Source organism: Eucalyptus grandis, chromosome 8 (assembly GCF_016545825.1).
Source record: "Eucalyptus grandis isolate ANBG69807.140 chromosome 8, ASM1654582v1, whole genome shotgun sequence".
Taxonomy (NCBI): Eukaryota; Viridiplantae; Streptophyta; class Magnoliopsida; order Myrtales; family Myrtaceae; genus Eucalyptus; species Eucalyptus grandis.
The window spans coordinates 65867769-65892582 of record NC_052619.1 but is presented as its reverse complement, the minus strand read 5'-3'; the positions used below and the strand labels follow the sequence as shown (position 1 = coordinate 65892582).

General features: G+C 39.1%; 2 protein-coding genes across 2 annotated transcripts; one reads left to right on the top strand and one right to left on the bottom strand.

The window, feature by feature from the left end:
- Positions 1-9287: 9287 nt before the first annotated feature.
- Positions 9288-10898, top strand: LOC104417735 (delta(3,5)-Delta(2,4)-dienoyl-CoA isomerase, peroxisomal). Its single transcript, XM_039300257.1, has 2 exons — positions 9288-9938; positions 10696-10898. Exons 1-2 carry the CDS (start codon positions 9341-9343, stop codon positions 10896-10898), a joined length of 801 nt encoding a protein of 266 aa, XP_039156191.1. The 5' UTR covers positions 9288-9340.
- Positions 10899-12068: 1170 nt separating this feature from the next.
- Positions 12069-15089, bottom strand: LOC104415645 (bidirectional sugar transporter N3). Its single transcript, XM_010026971.3, is given in 6 exon segments — positions 12069-12362; positions 13135-13254; positions 13367-13528; positions 13827-14037; positions 14153-14189; positions 15056-15089. Coding segments are annotated over 6 exon segments (858 nt in total).
- Between the last annotated feature and the right edge of the window lie 9725 nt (positions 15090-24814).

Sequence of the window (24814 nt, the reverse complement as noted above, 5' to 3'; positions counted from 1 at the left end):
GAGAAACCCTGGCTCTCTCTCTCTTTCTCTCTCTCTCTCTCCCTCCCTCTCCTCCGCCTCTCTCACTAACTTTCGTCTTTCGATGAAAACCATCCGAGGGATGGCTCGGCTTTATACACACACACACACAATATTGCATCCCACTAGGCACAGGAGAAAAATGGGGGTTGCCGTGTGTGCGTGTATGCGCGCCACAGAGAGAGAGAGAGAGAGAGAATATGCGTATTGAATTCATAGTGCTCGCATGACAAGTGGAGGACTAGTAGGTAGCGTAGCACAAAATCATTCTCTCCACCTCAGCAGCAGCAGCCCCTCCTCCTTCCCTCCTCCTCGTCGCCCCACGTGCCTCCCTCCTCGCGTGCCCGTACAGACTCCTCCGCCACAATGTTGGGGTCGAAAGTCGTGCGGACGCGACCGGCCGTACCTCCCTTCAATTATATTTCGATTTCCTCCGCCGCGCGGCGGAGGCCCTCTGGGGCGGCGCGGGGGCGGCGGCACGCGCCCCCGGGCGTGAGTGGTGATTGGTGCGCGAAGCATTGTTACGTTACTTCCCCACCGCTAAGCTGTCCTCCGCGTAATGCTTCGTTCACGTGACCTCTTCGAAAATTACACTTTGGTTCCGCGATTTTTTCATTGTCCTTTAGCCGTTTTCTTTCTCCTCCCCCCCGCATTCAAAAACCCCGAACCAACACTGCTTGCTGACTCCCCCACGCACTCAAAAACCCCGAGCCAAACACGCCTTGCTGGCTCGGCCCTAATTTAGCCCTCCCCCCTTCTCTCTCTAGTATTATTGTTTTATAATGGTAATTGTTTGTCTCGTAGCGCTCTTCTTTGCGCGCCCTTCATGTGGAAGAGCTCTAGAGGTTTCGTGCGTGCGCGTTCATGGCATCTCCCCGCTTTGGCTTTTTCGTTCTTCAAGCCTCGTGCACATGCGCCTTGCGGTTGCGTGAGGCATGATAGGACGAGAAGGGTGATGACCATGTACAGAACAAAATGATGGGTTCTTTTTGCGCATTTATGTTTCTTGGTTGGGCGATGAATGAGGTTGTTGCGGCTCGCATGCATGGATGGTTGGAACTCGGGAAGTGGTTTCGGGATTTGCCAGGTGGTGGAGGAGGGTCGAGATAAGATATTTTCTCAGGCAACATTCATTCACCCCTGTGGTTTCTCCTCCTTTTACCATATCGTGCGGTTGCTTGGCGTACGCATCGCGTTGACAACATGAGGATTTTCACAAAAGCGGTGGTTTCGCCAAACGTGAGCTGACGCGCTTGCTTATTGTGTCCTCCTACCAAATCCTGTGAAGCTTCAATATAGTTCCAGATGCGACCACGCGAAAACGGCATTTTCACGGAATTCCCAAACCCGAGTGTCACCCCCAAAAGTAGTCCGGTTTCAATGCGGTTTTTCGGCGATGGAAAAGTTGGTGAGCTGTGAAGTGATTGATCATATGGTACGGTACCATTATTGCTTATTCGACTAGTGACTATGGGCTAAAAGTTTTCAAGTTCTAGCTTCCCTAATTACGGTGGCTTTTGCTGTGTAAATGGCAAGACTATAGCATAACTTCTGATGGTTGCGAACTTCCATTACTGTTTGCAAATAATGTGTGAAAGGGACTCTCGGGAACTTAGGTTACATGCCGAATTTTGGAGGCCCCATGACGTTTTACTAACGAAAACTATTAAATTCCAATGATTAACATTCAATGAGAACATGGTACGGGTGGATCTGGAATGGACAAAAGATTGAACACCTCGCAATTGTTTTGTGAGTTGATGTAGTTTGACCCAAAATCATAATTAATATTGAGTGAGTTGTAGCGCACAAATGTGTAAACGTAAGCCAATCCCACGAAGGCTTTCAATCATAGGAAAACCTAATTGGCAAGGGGAGAGGGAGACCCCATTTAGCTATTTAAGGGTGATATCTTTCTTTATGTTGCCCGATGAAGAACGCATGTCCCTATCAATACTAATAGAATAGGTTGATATCATAAAATATAACGACGCTGTGCGTTAGTTGCGTAGAAAAATTGATGTTTTTAGTATAATAATATAACCTCGCGAGTATAGTAAGAGATATAAAATCACAAAACTTAGGTATAGTTTATTTTACAAATAATGTCCATTTTAAAAATATTTTGCAATCTACCAGGTGTCCCTGTAGAAGGTACAACACTTTTCAGGGTAGAGGATGCAAGGTACATCCCAAAGTCGAGCATGTGCTGGCTGATTCTGAACTTTTGAAAGTCGGAACTTATCGCGTGTCTTCCTCTAAAACGCATCCGGAATCGAATCCAGCCATGTTGATTCCTTAAATTTCCCCGCATGTACCCCACCTTTAAAGGCTTTTATTTTTCTTTTGGTCGAAAGCTTTACAGGTTTAAAAACAACAAAATCGTGTAATGGTTACCTCCCGTGACACGTAGGGCTGGCCTTTTAAAATCATTCAGATCTGATTTCGTGCGAGGCACATAATGCCTTATTGGGCATGTTTATCGTGAATCTAATGGGGGGTTTAAGGGAACTATTCTAGGTATAATTCTTCATCGATCCCTTGACTCAATCTGGTCTAGAGACTCCTTAAAAGACTCTCTCTCTCTCTCTCTCTCTCTCTCTCTCTCTCTCTCTTCAATTGATGAAGACGGGTAGGTTCAGGTTTTGCTTTTTTCTTTTTTTTGTTGGAAAAACTTAGATAACCCCACGCGATAACGTGAGAAATGTGAAATTTTTGAATATTTGAATGGGTTCTTATGAAAAGATACATGAACCGGAGAATTAAAGTAATACAATAATATATCTTGAGAGACAATGAGAATTAAAGGAAATATCCTAATTATCTTTAATATACATCAAAGAAATATTCAAGTTATCTCTAATATCCCCTCAACTCAAGTTGGAGAAAGGAGTTGGAGTTTTAAGAATAGATCCAATAAAAGAAGAAAACACCTACTAGTTTGCCGAAGCAATGACGTGGCTATTGTAGGGGTGAGCACCATTCAAGTCAGTTTTGGATGATTCCCATATTAATCGGTCCGGTTTCTAATTCCTAAAATTGGAACCAATGTGATTTCAAGATGGAATCAAATTGAATCAAGACTATTGAATACCTTAACTTATTTCTTCTTTTTTATTCAACAATCCCGAATATGTTATAATAAACCGTAAAGTATATATATTTATATATAATCCCACCAGTTGATGTAGGATCTCACACTTGGGCTTTATTATTATTATTTTTATTTTTTTGTTAATTTTTAGTCATCCTAAAACGTGTCCCACAATTAATTTGTGAGGGAAAAGACATGCGGCCTTTTTTTTATATTTTAAATCATCCAAAGAACAAAAGGTGGATGGCTGTGTTTTGTCCCGTTTCTCAAGAACCACGTTGGGTGAAACCAGTCCCTATTGATTTGGCTTTCGTTTCCAAAATTTTGGAATCAAGAGCCGTCAGGTCGATTCCCGATTCAAAGCAAAGGACCAATCTACCCAGAAATCAATCAACTCTACATTGTTGTGTGTTGTTGTGTAAATTATGCACATCAGCACAGTAATAGGGATATTAATAGTTATCAAAAAAGATATGAGATACAAGGATGCTTAGGGCGTGCATTCAATTACAAAAAAGTCATAAATTTATTGTATAGATGAAAATTCAATCCTAAGTTTTTAAATTTGGCCAATTAAATCCCAAAACTTTTAATGATTGTTCAATCTAGTTTTTTCAATCAAATTTTGTTGGCAATGCACCAACAGTGCGGATGTGGACAATCTTTTTGAATTCTAAAATTGAAATTTGGCTTATTTTATTTCGTTTCTTTCCAATTTTTCCTGTTTCCCTTTACCTAATTGCTCGGGCCTCAACAATCCTCCGCCAACCAGAAGTGAAGGTCACTCTTGCTGGCCTTTAGTGAGGGTGGCCTGGCCAAATTTGGTCAAGGCAAGCAACCTCAGCGAAGGCGGCCTTTGTTGGCCCTCACCAGTGGAAGGGCAACTAGCTAAGGAAATTAGGGAAAAAAAAAAAAGAAAAAACTCAGAAAATTTAAATTATTGCAAAAATTATCTATATTAGTGGCCATATATTCCACGGAGAATAGTTGGCATTGATTGGACTGTTATATTAGCAATTTCCCTTACAAAATTGGTTGAAATTATTATATTGATAAATTATCAAAAAAATTATGATTAAATTAGCCAAATTAAAATGATTATGATTGAATTACTATTTGTACAATAAATTTATAAATTTTTTTGTAATTATCTTAATTTTATGCTTATGACATGCTACATTGTGCAATTGTTCTGGTTGCAATAAAAGGTCTGGAGAGTACTTTAGACCCATCCCAAGCACAAATTATTTGGAAGTGTATATTGTTAAGTGTTTTGAAAAGAAAAATAGAATTGAATATGATGTAGTTATGTTGTAAAATTGTTAAATAATTGGATTTTTCCAAAAAAAAAAAATTATATTCCCCCCTAAAAAGGAACAAAGATTATGTGCAAAACTTGAAAATCAATAGTTAAAAAGAGGAACCATGTGAGTTGAATTATTTAAGAAATGGACTCAATTCGATGTAAGAAGGGCAAGATAAAATGTAGTTTAGAATTTATAAGAGATTTTGGGATTGTTGAAATGTCCACATTGCTAAATAATGAATTTTATTTTATATATTCTTTATATACATATGCTCTCCCTCTATTAAAAGTTTAAGATTTTGGTTGAATATTCTAATGTGATATTAGAGCCAAATGTTATTCCTTTCGTGTGAGCCGCTCATAATCTAGCTTGCACGTAAGATTGAATGTGGAGATATTTTTTATCGCTTGACAATAGGCTTTATATGCTCTTTATACATTTGATTTCCCTTCACTTAGAGTGCGGGACACCCGAGTCAACTAAGCGCCGACACACTAAGCGCCATAACTTTAAAATGGTACACTTAAGTGCCATCATCGGAGTAAAATGGGACACTTAAGTGCCACTCCGGCGAAAATCCGGCCAAATGGCTGACGTGGCGACTTTCCGGCGAAGCTCGGTCCAAAACGGCGTCGTTTTGCACGCCGACGTGGCGGAGAAAATGCAAAAACGACGCCGTTTCACGTCCACGTGTAAATAATAGTATATAAATTAATTAAATTAGATTTAAAATATTCAAAAAATTTTAAAAAATTAAGAAAAATTTTAAAAATTAAGAAAATTTTAAAAATTTTAAAAATTAAGAAAAATTTTAAAATTTTAAAAATTTTAAAAAATAAGAAAATTAAAAAAAAAATTAAAAAATTAAGAAAATTTTAAAAATTTTAAAAAATTTTAAAAATTAAGAAAATTTTCAAAAATTTTAAAAAATTAAGAAAATTTAAATTTTTTTTTAAATTAAGAAAATTTTAAAATTTTTTAAAAATTAAGAAAATTTTAAAATTTTTTAAAAATTAAGAAAAAATTAAAAAAATTGTAAAAAAGGGGGAGGGGGGTGGGAGGCCGAACGGGACGGCTCCCTTGCCGCCGCCGCCGGCTCCCTCACCGCCGCCACCTCCGCCGCTGTCGCCTCCCCACCCCCTTTTTTTTTTAATTTTTAAAATTTTCTTTTTTTTTTAATTTTTAAAATTTTTTAAAATTTTTTAAAATTTTTAAATTTTTTAAAATTTTTAAATTTTTAAATTTTTTAAATTAAAATTTTTAAATTTTCTTATTTTTTTAATTTTTTTAATTTTTTAAAATTAAAATTTTTTAATTTTCTTTTTTTTTTTTTTAATTTTTAAAATTTACTTTTTTAAAATTTTTAAATTTTTTTTTTTAAATTTTTATGCTGATTTGGAGCTCCGGCGAGCCACGTAGGCAAAAAATAATAATAAAATATTGCCACGTAGGATTTCCGGCAAGGGTCGCCGGAGGTGGCACTTAAGTGTCCCACTCGAAAAAAAAAAGTGGCACTTAAGTGTACCGTTTTGAAGTTATGGCACTTAAGTGTCCTGTGGCCGCGTGCTTGTTATGGCACTTGTGGTGTACTTCTGCCCTTCACTTAATAGTTTAAGTATTTTTATTGGACTTTTTAACGTGGTACCAAAGTCGAGGGATATCCACCCGTTAATCAAATTCTACACGCTATTCCTGATCCCACTTGCATGTAGGTCTTAACAATCGATCTTATATGCTTTTGATATGCAGTTGGTCTCCCCCCACATAATAGTTTAAACTATTAGGTTAAATTTTATAATATGGTATCGGAGTCAAGCGATATTCCTTTCGCATGTGTGTTCACCCTGTTAATCAAATTCCATGTGCCGCTCATAACCAAGCTTGCATGTGAGATGGTGTGTCAAAATATCTTACATCATTTGATAGCGGGTCTTATATACTCTTTATTGTTGTCTCACTCTATCTAGTTACTTAAGCATTGGGGTTGAACTTTTTTGACATGGTATTATAGGCAAGTGCTATCCCTTTCGCATTGTGTGTCCACCCCATTAATCAAATTCCATGTGCCACTTCTAATTAGGCTTTGCAAGTGAGAGCAGATGTTGAAATATCTTACATTGCTTGATAACAAGTTTTATATGCTCTTTATAAACACATTGTTTCCCTCCAACTAATGACTTACTTTTTTTGGTTTAACTTTTTAACAGGGACAATATGATTTTTCCTAATTAAGATTTGCAAAAGGTGTCAATTTTATCCATTTTTAACAATGAAATATCATGATAAATTCATAAGTTATCACAAACAAAAACATTATACAAAGAAATTTTCTACAAATATTCAATCTGGCCGAAGGTCAATTTAGATTTTCTTTGCAATGTCAAGAGAATATGAGCGAATAAATGTCCTCTTTCTAAGATTATTTCTTGAAAGGCAGCCTTTAATTGTTTTTGACTACCCCTTGTTTCGTCCAATGTAAGCTTCACGTTCACTTAAATAAGCTATTAGAAACAACTTGCATGTGTTAAAAACATGCATCACAGCATGTTTTGCTAGCTTAGAAGGATGATGTGTACATATATTTAAATTAGTGAACATGGATAAAAATGGGGATAGTTATCAAAAAATTCTTAAATCTATTATAGGTATTTCAATTCAGTCACAAACATTTTAATTTGATCAACTTAATTTTAAATATTTTGATAATTTACTAATGCAGTTATCTGACTAATTTTTATTGATAATTATTTAAATGGACACTAGCCATCCTATGTGAAATGAACAATTTTTGCAATTTTTTTTTACAATTTTTCATTTTTTTTCTTTTCTTCTGTATCTCTCTCTTTCTTTTTTTTTTTTCTTTTTTTTTTTTAATTGTGGGTCCGCAAGGGTCACCGTCTGACCCTTGATGGCACTAGTCTAATTAGGTTATGACAGATTGAGGCAACATCCTACAAAACTATTCCAAAAGTTAGAGTAGAGAAATTTTTCAATCCCAACAAAATTTGTCGATATGGGGTTCCACACGAAATCATCATAGATAATGCGCCGAACTTGGACAATGCTATGATGGACAGAGTTTGTCAACAATTCAAGATCACTCACTGCTTGCCCCAAGGAGACTGAAGATGAACGGAGATGACACCTTCATTATGACCGATGAGGCTATAGACTGGCGAAGGGAAATTTAAAATAAAATAAAAGTAAAAATTGAAAAAAAAAACGTAAAATATTAAAAAATTTTAGGAAAAAAAAAATTCCAACGTTAGTGTTGGCCGACATGCCATGTTGAACATCTAGAGTCCATTTTAGCTATTTTTAGCCAAAATTGACAAATCTCAAATTTTCTAAAATGAAATTGGTCAACCACCGCCTGCGGTGGCCTAGTTGGATAAGAGCTCGTCTACCTAGGATGGAGGAGTTCAAATCCTGCAGGACACACAGGGTCTTAAGCACGACGTCGGGGTGGTGAGTCTTTTGCTAGCGTCATCCCAAGGTTTACCTGCCGGTTGCCCGTTGTATGGGATTCCTTGGGTATCAAAAAAATAAAAAATTGATCAATTAAAAGTTTTAAGACTAAATTGACATCTATATAGTACATTCATAAATTTTATTGATAATTTTTCCATCAAGAACATGCTTTGAACTAGTTTTGGATTACGGTCAATGATCGTCGGATCCAGTAGGTCTCATTCGATGTAAGGTCTAGATACAATTTAGTATATATAACACATTCATTGAGTACTTGCTTGTTCTAGATGTATCAGTCCAAAGTTAGAAACTTTAATTTAAAATTTCAAAATTAAGTAGATGAAGGGAGACTACATGAATACGGATCTTGTTAAAATCCCATAAATAAAGGACATGTGACACTTTAATTAACGTGGATAATTACTTGAAATCTTAAATCAATGGGAAAAATTAAGGAAGTGATGATATTGGGAAGGGTTTGCTTGCCTTCTTCAAAAAGATGTTCGAGAATTAAGACTATAGTTTTTCCCCAAAACACTAAATTTAGGATCGATGAAGCTTTGCTAGCCTTGGCAAAATGAGAGAGGCACTTCGTATTTTTTTGCAGCCATATTCATCACTTTTCATTTCCTCGATCGATTTAACCATTTCTGTTGTCACTTGTTTTTCTTGTAGTAGTTAGATGCACCAGTATCAATCCGTTAATATAATCTTGATGTCGATGGAGTCACCCAGGCATGAGTTAATCACATCTAATCATCCAACTTTTCAATCATCCTTACTAAATTTGTTATGATATACAAAATCAATAAATTAAGCAAATAGAATGACTATCTAGAAATTCACGAGAATATCTCGAAGTCTCATAAACCGATTAAATTCAGACCTTGTGTTTTGGTGGATAGTGACCCTCGACCAAAAACAACTTATGTATAGTTTGTGGGATTCGAACAAGTGATCTCCACTCTCTAGTTCATAAGCTGAAAATCCCATGGCACCTCAACCAATTGTGCTAATCATGGGGATTAAAAAGTAACAATTCTTTTTCGCCATTAGAAAGGACAAATTACTAGCAATGAAATTTAAGAATTGACTTTGTGAGGGCCCGTGAAATTTATGCATCATCGTCATTCGCCTTCTCTACAATCACCTTGTTATGTATATATCAACATTCTCTCAATGTGTAATATATATATATATATATATATACTCAGAGTACGAGGTTACATTACTCCTAAATAACTCGAAGTGAGCATTTCGCACAAGATATATGTCTAACCCAAAAACCCGACCCGAATCCGGCCCATCCCTTGCCCGGCCCACGGTCTACCTGGCTCGGCCCAAAAAGAACAGTCCCGACAAACAAAGCGACCCGTTCCTTCTCCAGCTCCGAGGTGAGCTGAGAAACCTCGTCTCTTTCCCGATCTTCATCGTCTTCCTCGACCGGAAAATGGAGAAATTCAAGACCCTGGAAATCCTCCGAGCCAGCCCCGGCTCCGCCGTCTTCCACCTCCGCCTCAACCGCCCTTCCTCCCGCAACGCCCTCTCCCTCGACTCCCTCGACCACAACCCCGACGCCCTCGTCGTCGTCCGCTCCGGCGCCGGCCACCACTTCTGCTCCGGCATCGACCTCGCCGCCCTCGACTCCTCCCCCACACCCGGCGACCGCAGCCGCGCCGGGGAGCGGCTCCTCCGGGACATCAAGACCCTACAGGACGCGGTGACGGCCATCGAGCGTTGTCGCAAGCCGGTGATCGCCGCCGTCCACGGGGCGTGCGTCGGGGGCGGCGTCAATGTCGCCACCGCGTGCGACGTGAGGTACTGCACGGAGGACGCGTTCTTCTCGGTGATGGAGGTGGACCTGGCGATCATCGCCGACCTCGGGACGCTGCAGAGGTTGCCCAGCATCGTGGGGTACGGGAACGCGATGGAGCAGGGCTTGACGGGTCGGAGGGTGTCGGGTTCGGAGGCGAAGGTGGTGGGGCTGGTTTCTCGGGTTTTCGGGTCGAAGCGCGAATTGGATGATGGAGTGAGAGTCATCGCTGAGGGTAAGTAGTCTCAGATTCTGGTATCTTGGTTTCTCAAAGCGTGTAAAGTTATCTTTTTGCTGGAATATAATTCATATGCTGAAGTGCCGTACGCAGCGTTCACTGATTGCATTAGTCATCATTGTATATGACGTTGAATTATTCCTATCAGAGCTGTCCCGGTTTCATGGTTTAGCATTTCGGTGGGAATTGTAAGTTAGGTGGCCTTGTTCATCCTATCGCCATGATTGGCAAAGAGAAGAGGAGAATCCATTTAGCTATTTAAGGATGGCATCTTTCTTTATGTTGCCCGATAGAGAATGCATGTCCATGTCAATACTAAAAGACTAGGTCGACATAATAAAATGTAACGATGTTGTGTGTTAGTCGCGTAGAAAAATTGATGTCTTTAGTATAATAATATAACCCCACGAGTCTAGTAATATATATAAAATCACAAGACTTAGGTACAGTTTATTTTACAAATAATGTCCTTTTTAAAAATATTTTGCAGTCTATCAGGTGTCCTTGTAGAAGGTGCAGCACTTTTCAGGGTAGAGGATGCAAGCGACATCCTAAAGTCGAGCATGTGCTCACTGATTCGCATCCCTGAATCGAATCCAGCATGTTGATTCCTTAAATTTCCCCGCAAGTACCCCACCTTTACAGGCTTTTTTTTTTTTTCTTTTAGTCGAAAGCTTTACAGGTTTAAAAGCAACAAAATCGTGTAATGGTTACCTCCCGTGACACATAGGGCTGGCCTTTTAAAATCATTCAGATCTCATTTCGTGCGTGGCACATAATGCCTTATTGGGCATGTTTATCGTGAATCTGATGGGGGGTTTAAGGGAACTATTCCAGGTCTTGATGGGTCGGCGGGTGTCGGGTTCGGAGGCGAAGGTGGTGGGGCTGGTTTCTCGGGTTTTCGGGTCGAAGCGCGAATTGGATGATGGAGTGAGAGTCATCGCTGAGGGTAAGTAGTTTCAGATTCTGGTATCTTGGTTTCTCAAAGCGTGTAAAGTTATCTTTTTGCTGGAATATAATTCATATGCTGAAGTGCCGTACGCAGCGTTCACTGATTGCATTAGTGATCATTGTATATGACGTTGAATTATTCCTATCAGAGCTGTCCCGGTTTCATGGTTTAGCATTTCGGTGGGAATTGTAAGTTAGGCTGAGCCTTGGAACTTTTAGTTATTAGATAAATTGCATGCTGGGTTTGATTGGGATTAGATTGGACACCTTTCCGATTCCAAATCAATGATTTGGAGGTGTTTCCCAGTGATGTGGGATTCTATGTCCAGCACTTACTTGACACTACAAAAGAAACCGATTTAAGACCGGTTTGAATGCTTGAAATTAACAATTTTGTAAAACTGTGTAAGATTTGTACGTGATCTTAATTTAAATGAAAAGATTGTGGCGGCATTGGCGAGATGATCATGACTTAGATGCCGGGAGTCGAAGGAGGCGTTTCTTGGATTTGCAACGAAACGAGAGAAACTATGGGAGAACAATTAGTATGGCTTCAAAGTATCGAAGTGTGGAAGGTTCCCAATCTTATCTCGGTTTTCTTTTTTCGCAATAGACCCCGGCAGTTGTGAAAAGAGTGTGCTCTTCATTCATAGAGTTTGATCCGGCGATGCCAATATAATTGGAGTTATATCAAATACACCAAATCGACTTTGGCTCTTTTAAGGCATCTACTTTTTTTTTTTCTTTTTGGTATAGCACTCTAATTTAGCAGTTTTGAGAATAAGCAAATCGAGATTGAAGTTGGATATGGTTGAATGGCTTGGTTAAACCGAACCCAAATCTATAAACCAACAGACTAAATTTTGGGTTTAGTTCACATTGATCTATACAAGTGAGTTTAGGCAATTAGGCAATTCAACACGAGCATCATCGAATTTACTAGTAATTAATTTATTCATTAATTAGAAAACGGAATAATGAATACACTTCTGAGAGATTGTCGGAGGACTTTCTCGTTCACACAATTGTACATCAACTGAACAAAAGAGACGGATAGAGAGAGACATTGATAGAGCAAATAGGATCATCATGGAGAGGAGGATAGATCGACGCTAATTTGAGCCTTCACATTCTTAATTAAAGCCCCGCTCGATGGTAAGTTGGGCCTGAGCCAACTTAACTTGGCTGATCAGACTCCAGGTCATCGCCAGAAACTACCACTTCCATGGCACCCTTCGGCAGTTGTGATGGCTGTGGCTGTTGCTCATCTGCTCGGGCTTCACCGCGGTCGATGGGGGGCGAGATTTCATCGGTGACAGGGCGGACTTCAGAGACTCCTCCTGGTGGGGGGCGAACGACGGTGATGGCGACGTGTTGCGGGAGCTTCTCGTCCATGACCTCATTGTTTCTGTAGTATCCGTACACGACCATCTGAGACAGTCCCAAGACAAAGCCCACGATGTTCGGTATCTGCATGTCAAGGTCAAGAATATTCTCTAAGTTCGGCCGAAACTTACGTTAAAACTTGACAAAACATTTCTGTCTAACCCAAGGCTTAGTATCGGTATAATCGACGACGTGCATTCGCATTCATCACATAATCTTCATCCGTAACAGTTATAAAGATATTGGATTTATGTGTTTACATCGATTAACCATTCGAGAATCTAAAATTTCACACCAATTTTTTTTTCCCAAAGTCATGTACTTAAGTTTTGTTAAATATTCTTGCGTCGGTCCATTTTTCAAATATAAAGTTTTCAATCTTCCAATAATCATAATCATTAATAATGTGTCCTACTTGGTCGATATTATTTAACCTTTTTTTTTTTTCCAAAAATAGATATTATGAACTCAATGCAAGAAATGAGACAATGGTATAATATGAAGAAAAAAAACCGAAAATTATTAACATGCTAAATAATTACGTAAATTCATCCTACCCGAACAACTTGAAGAGTAAAGTCTAATCACACAAAATGTATACAGATGTCTATGGACATGCCCGCATATGCTCTTATTAGCTTTTCTTGAAAATTTAATTAGTCTTATTAGCCCATTAATGACGTGCCAACGCAACATGTTATATAGCAAATTTAGCCGAACCCAAAAGTGATGCTGAACAAATATATGGACCTACACTACCCCAATGCACATTACGACAAAACATACAGTTCGAATGCAAAGTAAAGTGATCCTTAACGATCGTTAATTTAATTTTTCGAAAATGGGGATCCCTTACCATAATGCACCAGTCCTTTTGGAAGAAACCGTAGCCGAACCACATGATGGCGCTCAAAGTTAGAAAGAACGACAGAGAGAAGGGCATGAACTCCACGCTCTTTGTTCGCACAACTCGTGCCTAAGAAGACCAGAATAGGGAAAAAAAAAGAAAGAGAGAAGATTAAAATGCGTTTTCCGTGGTTAGATATGAGAATTTGGGAAGTGAGAAATTGGATTTTTTAAGTGCGCACCACAATGCTTAACGGCGCAGCAAAGACGCTCACGGAAATTGTCGTGCAGATCCATCCGAACACCATGGCGCGTGCATCATCGTTCGGAATGAAGTGCGTGATGAGAATTAGGAGAGAGAACAATCCCATGTTCATCAGAGCAAAGAGCTTGATCGTGGAGTTCTGCAGTAATCAAAATCATTAAGTCAGAACAAACACAAGATAGTTAGAGATATAGGGGAAAAAGAGAGCTTTTAGATGGCAAGGATGGATAGCGCAAAACACGTTCGGTTAACACACTCAGTCCTAAACTACTAATGGGATTTATTGTGTTCTTAAAATTTTAGTTTTTTTTTTTTGTCAAACGTATTTCCTTTCATTGTATAGATCACATGAATCCCCAAAGAAAGTTTCCTAGCAAGCTTATTGGTTCATTGTGATCGGAATATGAGTGTTGCATCGTCTAATGATTAATACGTACCCTAGCAGCTGTGAGCGCATAAGCAATGTAGATGGCAATGTACACCATCTCTATGACACATCCAAAGGAGTTAATGGTGATGAGAAGGAAGGAGTGTCCTTTGAGGAATGCGTAGTAAAGCCAGAGCATGGAGCTGAATAGAGCGACCAAATATGGTATTGATTAGAATTCCTCAGTCGATTTGTTCCTGTAGATTCTGTAAAATGTCGGCCTGCAACAGGAGAAGAGAAAAAGAATCAGTAGTTATTGTATCGGGATCAAATAAAATAAGACTATCTTCATCCCAATGAAGGTAAAGAACTTCAAAGAAAAAAATGATTACTTACATTGGAGCCAAGAAGACGAAGAAGGAGACAATGTTTCCTATCATCAATTGCAAAAGAAAAGCACAAACGTTAGATTATTCTGTGCAAGCGCGGTGCAGATGAAAATGCTCTTTTTGCTAGGGTTAAAATTAAAGAAGAAGAAAAGCAACATTAGTCATTTACTAATCTAAGTGCGGAGCACATACGGTGTGGTTGAACAGAACTCGAACTAAATCATGTTGCATGTCGTTGTATAACCTTTGTATACACACGATATAGCCAAAAGATGAAAAGAATGAATTCCCACGAAATGCAAATCGACTCAAGACAATATAAATCCCACGTTAGTTGCAACAACTTGAAGACGGACCCATAAGTTTACGACGGACACTAGCTTATTGGCTTCAGCATTTAAATCTAATTCTAAAAGTGCGCTAGAGTGAAAACAAAAATCGTCGGAGGAAATGGCCAAAAGGGTTGTGAAAAAGTTGGCAAAAGTCCAAGAGACTGAAAAGGTTGCTGGAAGTTTGATTCCGAGCGGGGTTTGTATCATCAAAAGAGAGAAAAACTCCATGTGAAGAGTGGTGTCAAGATTAGTGCACCGGGAAAAATTTTCCCATTTTCTTTGTGATTTTGGTTGTTGCTTCACGTGTGTTTTGCAAATGATAGAAAGAGAAAGAATGAGGTTTTGGAAGAGAGAGTTACCAAACGACAAGAAGAAGAAAACAAGAGAATGACCTGCTAACCATCATCCTAAAGATACTAATACGAACGATTCATCAAGCGGAAAAAAAAAAAACGAATGTAGACCATATGAAGATGGATGGGATGAAAGGAAATGGCGCAAGCAAGCAGCATTATTGCGAAGAAGAAGAAGCACATGGAGATGAAGGGCGAAGAGCTTCTGGTTTCTTCCTTCTTTACCTAGGATACCGAAAATGAAGATCGAGAAGTCCATTTTCCACCTCCGACCGTGAGAAATCCTCTCCTCTCTCCAAAGCAAAGACCAAGAAAAGAAAGCAGGGTTTGGAGAGAAACCCTGGTTCTTCTTTCTCTCTTTCTCTCTCTCCCTCTCCCTCCCTCTCCTCCGACTCTCTCACTAACTTTCGATGAAAACCATCCGAGGGATGGCTCGGCTTTATACACACACACACACAATATTGCATCCCACTAGGCACAGGAGAAAAATGGGGGTTGCCGTGTGTGCGTGTATGCGCGCCACAGAGAGAGAGAGAGAGAGAGAGAGAGAGAGAGAGAGAGAGAGAGAGAGAGAGAGAATATGCGTATTGAATTCATAGTGCTCGCATGACAAGTGGAGGACTAGTAGGTAGCGTACCACAAAATCATTCTCTCCGCAGCAGCACCAGGCTCCAGCCCCTCCTTCCTCCTCCTCCTCCTCGTCGCCCCACGTGCCTCCCTCCTCGCGTGCCCGTACAGCTCCTTGGCCACGAATGTCGGGGTCGAAAGTCGTGCGGACGCGACCGGCCGTACCTCCCTCAATTATATTTCGATTTCCCCCGCCGCGAGGCGGAGGCCCTCTGGGGCGGCGCGGGGGCGCCACGCGCCCCGGGCGAGTGGTGATCGGTGCGCGAAGCATTGTTACGTTACTCCCCACCGCAAAGCTGTCCTCCGCGTAATGCAGCTGATGCTTCGTTCACGTGACCTCTCCGAAAATTACACTTTGGTTCCGCGATTTTTTCATTGTCTTTTAGCCGTTTTCTTTCTCCTCCCCCCCGCATTCAAAAACCCCGAACCAACACTGCTTGCTGACTCCCCCCCGCACTCAAAAACCCCGAGCCAAACACGCCTTGCTGGCTCGGCCCTAATTTAGCCCTCCCCCCTTCTCTCTCTAGTATTATTGTTTTATAATGGTAATTGTTTGTCTCGTAGCGCTCTTCTTTGCGCGCCCTTCATGTGGAAGAGCTCTAGAGGTTTCGTGCGTGCGCGTTCATGGCATCTCCCCGCTTTGGCTTTTTCGTTCTTCAAGCCTCGTGCACATGCGCCTTGCGGTTGCGTGAGGCATGATAGGACGAGAAGGGTGATGACCATGTACAGAACAAAATGATGGGTTCTTTTTGCGCATTTATGTTTCTTGGTTGGGCGATGAATGAGGTTGTTGGGGCTCGCATGCATGGATGGTTGGAACTCGGGAAGTGGTTTCGGGATTTGCCAGGTGGTGGAGGAGGGTCGAGATAAGATATTTTCACATGCAACATTCATTAACCCCTGTGGTTTCTCCTTCTTTTACCATATCGTGCGGTTGTTTGGCGTACGCATCGCGTTGACAACATGAGGATTTTCACAAACGCGGTGGTTTCGCGAAACGTGAGCTGATGCGCTTGCTTATTGTGTCCTCCTACCAAGTCGTGTGAAGCTTCAATATAGTTCCGGACGCGAGGACACGAAAACCTCGGCACTTTCACGGAATTTCCGAACCGAGTGTCACCCTCAAAAGTAGTCCGGTTTCAATGCGGTTTTTCGGCGATGGAAAAGTTGGTGAGCTGTGAAGTGATTGATCATATGGTACGATACTATTATTGCATTCGACTAGTGAATATGGACTAAAAGTTTTCAAGTTCTAGCTTCCCTAATTACGGTCGCTTTTGCTGTGTAAATGGCAAGATGATAGCATGACTTCTGATGGATGCGAACTTCCATTATTGTTTGCAAATAATGTGTGAAAGGGACTCTAGGAAACTTAGGTTACGTGTCGAATGGGAGGCCCCATGAAGGGTGACGTTTTACTAACGAAAACTATTAAATTTCAATGATTAAACATTCAATCAGAACATGGTGCAATGTTGGGATGGATCCGGAACAAGCAGAAGATCGAACACTTGGCTATCATTTTGTGATTTGATGTAGTTTGCCCCAAAACCTTAATTGATATCGAGTGAGTTCAAGCGCACAAATGTGTAAATGTAACCCAATCTCTTGAAGGCTTTCAATCATAGGAAACCTAGAATAAGTGGCCTTGCTCATCATATTGCGATGATTGGCAAGGAGAGAGGGAAACCCCATTTAGCTGTTTAAGGGTGATAACTTTCTTGACATTGCCCAATGGAGAACGCATGTCCATATCAATACTAATACAAAGTCATCATAAAATGTAACAACGTTGTGCTAATAACGTGTAGAAAAATCAATGTCTTTAATATAATAATACAACCTCTCGAGTCTAGTAAGAGATATAAAATCACAAAACTTAGGTATAGTTTATTTTACAAATAATGTGCTTTTTAAAAATATTTTGCAATCTACCAGGTGTCCCTGTAGAAGGTACAACACTTTTCAGGGTAGAGGATGCAAGGTACATCCCAAAGTCGAGCATGTGCTCGCTGATTCTGAACTTTTGAAAGTCGGAACTTATCGTATGTCTTCCTCCGAAACGCATCCTGAATCGAATCCAGCCACGTTGATTCCTTAAATTTCCCGCATGTGCCCCACCTTTACAGTTTTTTATTTTTCTTTTGGTCGAAAGCTTTACAGGTATAAAAACAACAAAATCATGTAATGGTTACCTCCCATGACACGTAGGGCTGGCAATTCATATTCTTGTGTTATGTGTCCGTGTCAACCACTCGTGTCCTTCCATGTCAATAATAAAAAAAACTTCAATTTACTTTCAAAGTGTCATGTTATGTCGGTTTTGAGTAAAGCCGCATCACACCAAATTCCAATTTCTCATTGATAAATTTATGTTGCATCTAAGTCGTTTTCTCATGTTATGTCAGGAATTATCACCTCTAATTTTATGTGCCGGCGAAGTTTCACCGGACCTTTGTACTTTGCTAATTATTGATGATGACTAGGAATGCACTTGTTTAGGAAATCAATGAGTGTATGTTAAGTTATTTTGGCGATATTACAAAAGCTACATGATAATCTCACGGGGTAATGGAAGGAGGGGAAATGGCAAAATTTCTGCTTAAATTAGGGAGAGATGTTGACAGTAAGGAAGGGCCCCTTTTGCGTCACCAGACCCTGCAAAAATCAATGAGGGAGATGGAGTGATTATCGGGATTGCGTACGAGAAGGAGATATGATCAAGCCATTCCAAATTATTCAGATCTCATGTCTTGCGTGGCACATAATGCTTTATTGGGCATGTTTATCGTGAATCTGATGGGGGGTTTAAGGGAACTATTCTAGGTATAATTCTTCATCGATCCCTTGACTCAATCTGGTCTGGAGAATCCTTAAAGGACTCTCTCTCATCAACTGATGAAGACGCGTAGGGCTGGTCACTGATTTCATACCGATTGATATGGAAAACGTGAAGCTCCTCTTCTTCGGGTTTTGCTTTTTTTTTTTTTTTTGTTGGAAAAACTTAGATTATCCCACGCATAAGAAATGTGAAATTTTTGAATATTTCAATGGATTCTTATGAAAAGATACATGAACCGGAGAATTAAAACAAATACAATAATATATGAATAACCTTGAGAGACAATGAGAATCAAAGAAAATATCCTAATTATCTTTAATATACATCAAAGAAATATCTAAGTTATCTCTAATATCTCCTCAACTCAAGTTGGAGAAAGCAATTGGAGTTTTAAGAATATATCCAATAAAAGAAGAAAACACCTACTAGTTCGCCGAAAAATGACGTGGCCATTGTAAGGGCGAGCACCACTCAAGTCAGTTTTGAGCGATTCCCGTATGAACCGGTCCGGTTCCTAATTCCTAAAATTGGAATCAATGTGGTTTTGGGATGGAATCAAACTGAACCAAGACTATTGAATACCTCCACTTATTTCTTCTTTTTTATCCAACAACATTGAATATGTTATAATAAACCATAAAGTGTGTGTATATATATAATCCCACTACTTGATGTAGGATCTCACACTTGGGCTTATTTTTCAATTTTATTTTTATTTTTATTTTTGTTAACTTTTAGTCATCCTAAAACGTGTCCCACAATTAATTCGCGAAGGACAAGACATGCCACCTTTTTATTTTTAAATCATTCAAAGAACAAAAGGTGGACGGCTGTGTTTGTTCCCGTTTCTCAAGAGCCACGTTGGGTCAAACCGGTCCTTATTGATTTGGTTTTCGTTTCCAAATTTTTGGAATCAAGAGCCGTCGATTGATTCCCAATTCAAAGGTAAGGACCAGTCTACCTTGAAATCAGTCAACTCCTCGTTGTTGTATGTTGTTGTGTAATTTATGCACATCGGCACAGTAATAGTAATAGGGATATTAGTAGTTATCAAAAAAAGATATGAGATATGAGGAAGCTTAGGGCATGCATTCAATTATAAAAAAGTCATAAATTTATTGTATATATGACAATTCAATCCTAAGTTTTTTTGGCCAATTAAGCCCCAAAACTTTAATGATTGGTTAATATAGTTTTTTCAATCAAAATTTGCTGGCAATGCACCAACAGTGCGGATGTGGACAATTTTTTGAATTTTAAAAACGAAATTTGGCATGTTTTATTTTATTTTATTTCTTTCTAATTTTTCCTATTTCCCTTTACGAGTTGTTGGGGCCTCAACAATTCTCCACCAACCAAAAGTGAAGGTTGCCCTTGCCAGCCTTTGGTGAGGGTAGCCTGGCCAAATTTGGCTAAGGCAACCTTAGTGAAGGCAGCCTTTGTTGGTCCTCATCTGTGGAAGGGCAACTAGCTAATGAAATTAGGGAAAAAGGAAAAAAAACTCAAAAAATTAAAATAATTGCAAAAATTATCTATACTAATGGCCAGCTATTCCATGGAGAACATTTGGCATTGATTGGACCGTTATATTAGCAATTTCCCTTACAAAATTGGTTGAAATTGTTATATTGGTAAATTATAAAAGAAAAATTATGATTAAATTAGCCAAATTAAAATGATTACGATTGAATAGGTATTTGTACAATAAATTTATGATTTTTTTGTAAATATCTCAATTTTATGCTTCTGACAGGCTACATTGTGCAATTGTTCTAGTTGCAATAAAAGGTTTGGAGAGTACTTTAGACTCATCCTAAGCACAAATTATTTGAAAGTATATATCGTTAAGTGTTTTGAAAAGAAAATTAGAGTTGAAGATGATGTAGTTATGTTGTAAAATTGTTATATACTTGGATTTTTCCATATATATATATATTCCCTTGAAAATGGAACAAAAATTAGGTGCAAAACTTGAAAATCAATAGTTAAAAAGAGGAACCATGTGAGTCGAATTATTTAAGAAATGGACTCAATTCGATGTAAGAAGGGCAAGATAAAATGAAATTTAGAATTTATGAGAGATTTTGGGATTGTTGAATTGTCCACATTAAACAATGAATTTTATATATTCTTTCTATACATAAGCTCTCCCTTTATTTAAAAATTTAAGATTTTGGTTAAACTTTCTAACGTGATATTAGAGCCAATTGTTATTCCTTTCGTGTGAGCCGCTCATAATCTAGCTTGCACATAAGATTGAATATTGAGATTTTTTATATCGCTTGACAACAAGCTTTATCTGCTCTTTATACAGTTGATTTCCCTTCACTTAATAGTTTAAGTTTTTTTATTGGACTTTTTAACATGGTACCAGAATCAAGGGATATCCACCCGTTAATCAAATTCAACGCACTACTCCTAATCCCACTTGCATGTAGGTCTTAACAATTGATCTTATATGCTTTTGATATGCAGTTGGTCTCCCTCCACTTAATAGTTTAAACTATTAGGTCAGATTTTATAATTTGGTATCGGAGTCAAGCGATATTCCTTTCACGTGTGTGTTCACCCCGTTAATCAAATTTCATGTGCTGCTCATAACCTAGCTTGCATGTGAGATGGTGTGTCAAAATATCTTACATCATTTGATAGCGGGTCTTATATACTCTTTATTGTTGTCTCACTCCATCTAGTTACTTAAGCATTTGGGTTGAACTTTTTGACATGGTATTATAGGCAAGTGCTATCCCTTTCACATTGTGTGTCCACCCCATTAATCAAATTCCATGTACCACTTCTAGTTAGGCTTGCACGTGAGAGATGTTGAAATATCTTACATTGCTTGATAACGAGTTTTATATGCTTTTTATAAACACGTTGTTTCCCTCCAACTAATGACTTCATATTTTTTGTTTAACTTTCTAACAGGGATACTATGATTTTTCCTAATTAAGATTTGCAAAAAGTGTCAATTTTATCCTTTTTTAACAATGAAATGTCATGATAAATTCATAAGTTATCACAAACAAAAACATTATACAAAGAAATTTTCTGCAAAAATTCAATCTAGCCGAAGGTCAATTTAGATTTTCTTTGCAACGTCAAGAAAATACGAGCGAATAAATGTCCTCTTTCTAAGATTATTTCTTGAAAAACCGCCTTTAATTGTTTTTTACTATACCTTGTTTTTGCTCTGCGGGCCTTCTTTCAACCCTCTTGTCGCGACCCGATCTCGCCACCCCCTCGAAATGATATCCAAGGATGGGAAAGGTCGGATTTAGGGGTACTTGATCACGAAAGTTCCCTCATAGCTTGCATTCCAAAAGACGTCATCACCTCGCCTTTTGGATCAAGCCTCTCATGAGTTCACTCCCCGAGATCGCGAGCTCTCCCAAGCTCGTACCCGCGTGACAGCGGAATGTCACGATCCATACCCACATAAGCGACACCTAAAAAAGGAGTCAAATGTGGATATCGAATTTAAGGGTACTTTTACCATGGTAGCCCTCTTGATAGTTAGCTTCACCCATTAGGATGGCATCACTTCATCCTTTGGGTTATTCCCACATCAAGTATGCTAAACCATAGTGAGTTTCATCGAAACTCATACCCCGCGTGACAGCGGATTTATTTATATGATCTAGGTATTTAACAACCTAAAAATATACAGGAGTCGCCACTAGCCTCAACTTTGGGGGTCGGCTAGAAACCCAATCGAGGGTCGGGAGTGTTCCTTCGATTCCTACGCAACCAGATATCTAGGTTCGGGGACTTGGGTTACGCTAATATTGCTATTAGCGCCCTTTCGGTACCTAAACAGTATGTTGTGCTTTTCCTAACATGTCCATGCGTTTCTTTTTATATTTTCAGGATCATCAATTTCTATACTAAGTGATCATGCGTGGTTGATCATTTTCATGCTATTCTTATTTCTAAAAATAAAAAGGAAAACAACCAATGAAATTGAAATTGCAAAACGTTAAGTAAGCAATCAAGGAAAAACAGTAAATCTATCAGGCAATCCTAAAAAATATAAAAGAGAAAACAAACGAGAAAGAAAGGAAACCCGCAACTCGTCAGGCTTTATACAATGCATAAAACCCGAGACATGTGTCGGGAAAACAAAAAGTACATGACAATGGTCGGAATGGACATCGACCTCCACCATCTTCACGCCTTACACCTTCTCTATCTTCGGGGTCCTAATCTAGACCTAATCTAAGAAACATATGAATAGGTGCATACAAGTGAAAGAAACAAATTTCTAAATCAAATGGTATGTAAATGATGCAAAATTAACATCATCTGAAAGATTAAGATGAATCCTAAGACTTCCTAATAGGATTCAAGTCCAATCAAGATCTAATTGATGGTCAAAAATTGATATTTGTGAAATCGCGCATGTCAGTCACAAACAAAACAAAATACAATGCATGTTTAATGGTTCGTAAGACCACCTAGACAATGCATAAAAATGTGAAACTTGCACATGACATAAGGTTGAATGCGGAAAAAGTTTGGGTAAACATTTAACCCTGAATCAGAATGCAAAGAAATCACACAGGTCATTAACATTGCAAAGTGACTTAGAACTAAGAATGTCATGCATGACAAATTTCAATTGCAATTAGCCAAATGAATGCATGATATTCACATCAAACGAGATTCAAATATGATATGCCATGCGTCTTTCCGAAGTCTGAAATGCCCTTTATGAATATCTACAACACATCGAAGGCAATTGGACACATCTACTAGCTCATTCAAGGCAAACAGCAATCAGGTCACAGACAAGACAGTTCACACTAAGGACGATTTAATGAGCATTTTCCTAATCAAATCAACTCCAGAAAATTCTGAAAAAATTATATGTTGTAGCCAAGGACATTTCAAGCAACTTTTCATGAGACACCGATCTATGAATTCAAGTACAAAATTCAGTAGAAAATCGGGAAAACAGTCAAGGTCGAACAATGCATAACAGTAAACTACAATATATCAGTTTTCCAGAATCATCTCCTAATTTTCGAAGAAGATTTCAGATAGCTAATGATATCGGATCGAGGCGTGCTATAGCTCGTTAGAAAGCTAATCAAACCATCTTTGACTTTCATGAAGACATCGAGCACCAAAAAGCACATATACTAACTCAATTCTGGGCATACGCACAAAGAGGTCTGTCAGGAATCCGAGGTTGCAGAACAGTTGTCATCCAAGTTCAAAAATCATAGAACCAAAAGATCTAACTGTAATCAAACTCTAAATCAATCAAGTATTGATTCTAATCAGATTCGCAATGCATCCTTTTCTAAAAAAAATTCAAGAGCAGGGATATCTTTACAATGCAGTACTTCTCTTCTTTTTAATGATGAAAGCTCCTCAAGAATAAACGCTAAAGATATTGTGAATCCACTAGTAGATATGAAAATCTATTGCTGCATGCTGCAGTCAAGAATCTAAGCAACAAAAATGATATTTACATGATTCACGTACTATTCTATATAGGTAGAAAGGAAAGTAATGCAGTACATGTGCAATTGAACTACATATAATGTTCAAAGACTTTATCTATAACCAGGAAATATTGCCAAGACGAGCAACAATGACAGTTCTGAACCTATACACAGGTTCCATGATCTAAACGAGATACTTGGAAAAATTTGAGCATAGACAATCAAACGCATTCATCCAAATGATTCGGTCCTTCGAATCAGCATACTCTAAAACCACAGATGATGGAAGACTAGTGATAACAAAATTCCCCACTCCCGTGTATCGAACGGAACAAACGCCATTATTTCAAACAGAGACATCAATCTCATCAGCATGTGACATAAGAAAACGTATAATTTACGTTTATCCAGAGAGATGAACAATCAAAATTTGTCAGACATCACTCATGTGCATTCGTGTTGAACGAATCAGCATCTTCAATGCTATCAATGTATAGCCGATATTCAAGACAAATACAAGCACTTCCAGCATATGCAGCATCAATATGGAACCACATCCCATTTCTCTTAGCAACTATTGCTAGCATAAACAGGGGATTAACTACCGTTGAAGAAACTATACCAACCTTGAATGAATCGGCGAAGGATCGAAGCTGTCGAGCCCTAAACTCCAAATCCCTCAACCGGCCGTTCCAGCGGGGTGCGCGAGACGAGTTGAAAGAAAATCGTTCGAGTCGAAATGGCGAACGAGAAATCGGAGACCAAAACCCTAACGGATCAAAAGAGAGAGAAAGAGAGCTCACCGATTCGGTGAGCCCGATCCCCAGAGATTCGAGTCCGAGAATGGCGAAAGATAAAGCGGATCTCCGGTCGTCTTTAGATCGGGTCGATCCAGCGAACGAACCACCGGCATCGTCGTCGCCGTAACCGCCGTCGCCTCCGATCGATCGAAATCGCACGCAAGGCCGGGGAATGGAGTGATGACGATCGATCCTTTTTCCTCTCCTCGATTCCCCCTTTCTTCCTCGTGAGCTCTCCACCGAACAAGAGATGAAGACCGTC